Consider the following 3503-nt stretch of genomic DNA (forward strand, 5'->3'; position numbering starts at 1 on the left):
GTTGAAACCCTTTCCCAGTTCTTTGTGAAGGTCATGCACTCGACAACCACCACTCTATCCTTTTTGTAGGTGAAAAAGGAGGAGAAGGAAGCAAGCAAGGAGAGTGAGACCACCCATTCTCTCTACAACTTCTTGGTGGATGATTGGCTCAAGACTTTGTTGGCTAATCCTGTCAAGGAAGAGGAGGATAATTAGGCCATGGAGGACTATGATGAGGAGGGGGAGGACCTAGAGGAGAAAGAGGGGAACTAGCCCCTATCCCTTTGTTTTTTTTCTTGTTCATGTTATGTTATGCTTATATGTGAGCTTCATGCCCATTGCAGTATTTTTATTATAGTTGATATTAAGCATATCAATAGTAGCAATTATATTTTATGTTGTTGGATTAATTTTTGGTATCATATGTTTATAAGGGTAGTTTAGTTATTACTGATACCAAGAAGTGCTTGGTTATTCTGTGTATTGTTAAAATGTTTTTGATGTCCAAAAAAGGTACTAGTTAGATAGTAGGGGGTAACTACCAACTATTTTCTAGTCCTCTATACTACAAGGTTACCCCCCTCCCCCCCCCCTCCCCCCCTTCCCCTTTTCGAGCTTCTATTTAATACATCAAAAATGTTATATTAAATAAAACAATAGGAATTTTTTTTAAAAACTATATAAAAGAAGTACCAAAAAAGTTAGAAAACCTTCAATTGTAAATAGAAAGTAGAGGTGAACAAAAATTTAGAACACCATTATTGAAAGAAAAAATGTGATTTGTAGCTTTAGAATCTCCATTTCTCAAGTCAGAGGCCTATAGATCATGATCTAGAAGAATAACAATCAATGTCTCAAGGCATATTGTTGAACACTCTATAAAATATTGAAACATGGTAGTAGCATTCAACCAAGTTAATGTATATTAGTAGGCATTGCTGATCATTCCATTTGTTGTTACATACCTTAGCTTTTAAAAAATGTGTTGAAGATGAGAAAGAAACCAACATTCTCAATCAATTCTTCCAAGGAAGAGTGAGAAAATATATGGTAGAGGAGATATGTTTTGACTTGTATATTGGGATGAAATGTATCTATAGTGGGGGCTTTATAAGTTAGAAAAGCAGGGTTCTAAAGCATTGGACATTCAAATGTTTGAAAAGTTGGTGTCATACAACACAAGTAAATAGTAAGTGATGTAATGTAAATAATGTGGTTGGTTTGGAGAGAAGAAGATGCGATGCACATTAAATGTTAGAAAGTCTAAGAAATTTGATTTAATTTCAAACATATCATACTTTTGCCACCCATGGAGAAAGATTTTTCTTGACTTATTACTAGATAGAAAATTATCTTTCTTCATATATGTATGCCATATTAGTTTAACATACATAAAAATAATAATAAAAAATAAAAAATGCAAATTGAAAAATAAAATCACATCCACATGACCCTCCTCTTAGAACTGTAAATCTTACTCCATTATATACCCCTCCCCTAGGTTTTTATTAAAGAGACTTAATAAATTGACTAGGGGTTTGTGTACCTAGAACTCCTAATCTGTATGTCAAAATTTGTCACTTTTTTTGGTGAACCTCTCTGTAGGTGAGTGAAGAGCATAAGGCTAACCTTTTGTCTTTTCTGCATTAATAGAGCTCTCTATAGAACTCGTAGAGTGTGAGGTGGGCTAAAAGTGTCACTTTAAAATGTTTGCCTATAGCCCTTTATGTTTACCCCTAAATAGTGGCTCACCACAAAAAAAAGGTACTTTCTACACAAATGGACCAATCCACAGTAAATAAGCTTTAAAAAATTGAACTATAAGTACATGTGTGATCGGCTATTAGATCATGCACAATCTTTTTTTGGGACATTTTACTAGCAATAATTGGAGGGATCAATAACAGTAAATGTACCAGTCATTAGAACATAGACAACTACTATAGGTTGTCACCCCTAAGCCCATTGGTTGCACATAGACAACTACTATAGGTTGTCACCCCTAAGCCCATTGGTTGCAGGGATAAGAATTGAGAATAGGAATGCATATTGGGAATAGGACTGGTTATTCTAATAACAACTATTTTTTGGAATGTACATAAGCTCATTTTAGAGACAAAGTGGAAATATTTATTCTTGTTCCCTGTTTCAGTTGAAGCACCAAATTAAAAATAGAAAACATATTCCTAATTACCTATTCCAGCAACCAAACGGATATATTGTGAAGTGGCAAATTTGCAATTGTTTTCACAATAAATGAATGAATAATGATGGTCAAAAGGAAATAAAGGATGGGCATCCACACTCCATAAGAAATCGATCATGTAGGAAGCTGTGAAGAGTCGTGGGGCATTAAACTCTGCAACCAATTAAAGACCCACGAGGAGGAAAAACTGATTCTAAGCAAACGATTACGTGGAGAAACATCATCCTTCGCCATCTCTCCCCATTTTCTCCATTAAATCGGTCTCTCATATGCGCTCTCGAAACACAATGGAGCAACACCGCAGACGAGCCAGTGCAGATGGACTTCATCACCATCTCAACCTACGATCTTCGTCACCACCGCCTGCTGTCATGTGGGATTGCGGGAGCAGTCTCTATGATTCATACGAACTCTTCACATTCGCTCAGCATCTCCAGCGGACAATTGCAGATGGAGGATCATCACTTCCATCGGCGTCTATTTTTATTGAAGATGTGCGTGCTCGGAGTTTGTCAATGCCCCACCTCCACTTCACACCCACTTCTCGATTGCACAGAACACTTATCAAGGAAGAAAGTCCCATGCGCGCAGATGTCGATTTCTCACATATCTCTAAAACAGAGCCGTCGCATTATCGGAAGCTGTCGAACAGAGTGGGAGTCCCCAAATTTGTTCAACGGCTATTTACAAAGTCCAGATCTGGTGCGAAAACGCATGATTTACATTCTAAAGCCGGCAGAACACCGTTTGAGCGGATCCTCTCTACAGCCGTTCATTACTGCTAGAAGTTCTCAAGCTTTGAACTGTTCAATAAGTTGCCGTATATCGTTCACAAAGTGGGCAACTTGTATCAGCTTTGAGTGAAATCAGCTCGTCCTAATCTGACTTTAGTGCCATTAAATTCCATAGCTGTATATTTGGGTTATTCCATTGAGTAGTCTTTGTCCTCTGTAAATCCCTCGTTTCTCAAACAAGTGACAAGGATGATCAAATCAGAGAGGATCATTAGATTTGGTTTAGGATATTTTATTGGTGGAGTATGATATTGAATGTTACGGGACGCGCAGTGAGGTGAGTTTGAAATGAATGCGATGTAAAAGTATATTTATTGGCCATGTGGCCCTGATTGTCGAGCTCATTTCTACATCACTGTACATCTTTGATAATAAATAAGAAAAGTTAGAAGATATCTGTCTAGGGAGATATGAACATCAGTTTGTTCTAGATGATTTTGATATACCTAGACAAAGAATCTTTTAATTGTTTTCTTTACAATGATAATCTTTTGAAGGTGGGGAATTCTTTTGGGTTTTTCAAA

General features: G+C 36.9%; 1 protein-coding gene across 1 annotated transcript; it reads left to right on the forward strand.

Moving 5' to 3' along the window:
* Positions 1-2472: 2472 nt before the first annotated feature.
* Positions 2473-2970, forward strand: LOC149567486 (uncharacterized). Its single transcript, XM_089816642.1, has one exon. The coding sequence runs from the start codon at positions 2473-2475 to the stop codon at positions 2968-2970; it is 498 nt and encodes a 165-aa protein (XP_089672768.1).
* Positions 2971-3503: the final 533 nt, after the last annotated feature.

The sequence above is a fragment of the Cupressus sempervirens genome, chromosome 3, assembly GCF_028749045.1.
Source record: "Cupressus sempervirens isolate cs-2001-9-10 chromosome 3, ASM2874904v1, whole genome shotgun sequence".
Taxonomy (NCBI): domain Eukaryota; kingdom Viridiplantae; phylum Streptophyta; class Pinopsida; order Cupressales; family Cupressaceae; genus Cupressus; species Cupressus sempervirens.

Bases quoted from the DNA above. Each gene is read 5' to 3' on its own strand.
- LOC149567486 (XM_089816642.1), top strand. From the start codon at position 2,473: ATGGAGCAACACCGCAGACGAGCCAGTGCAGATGGACTTCATCACCAT.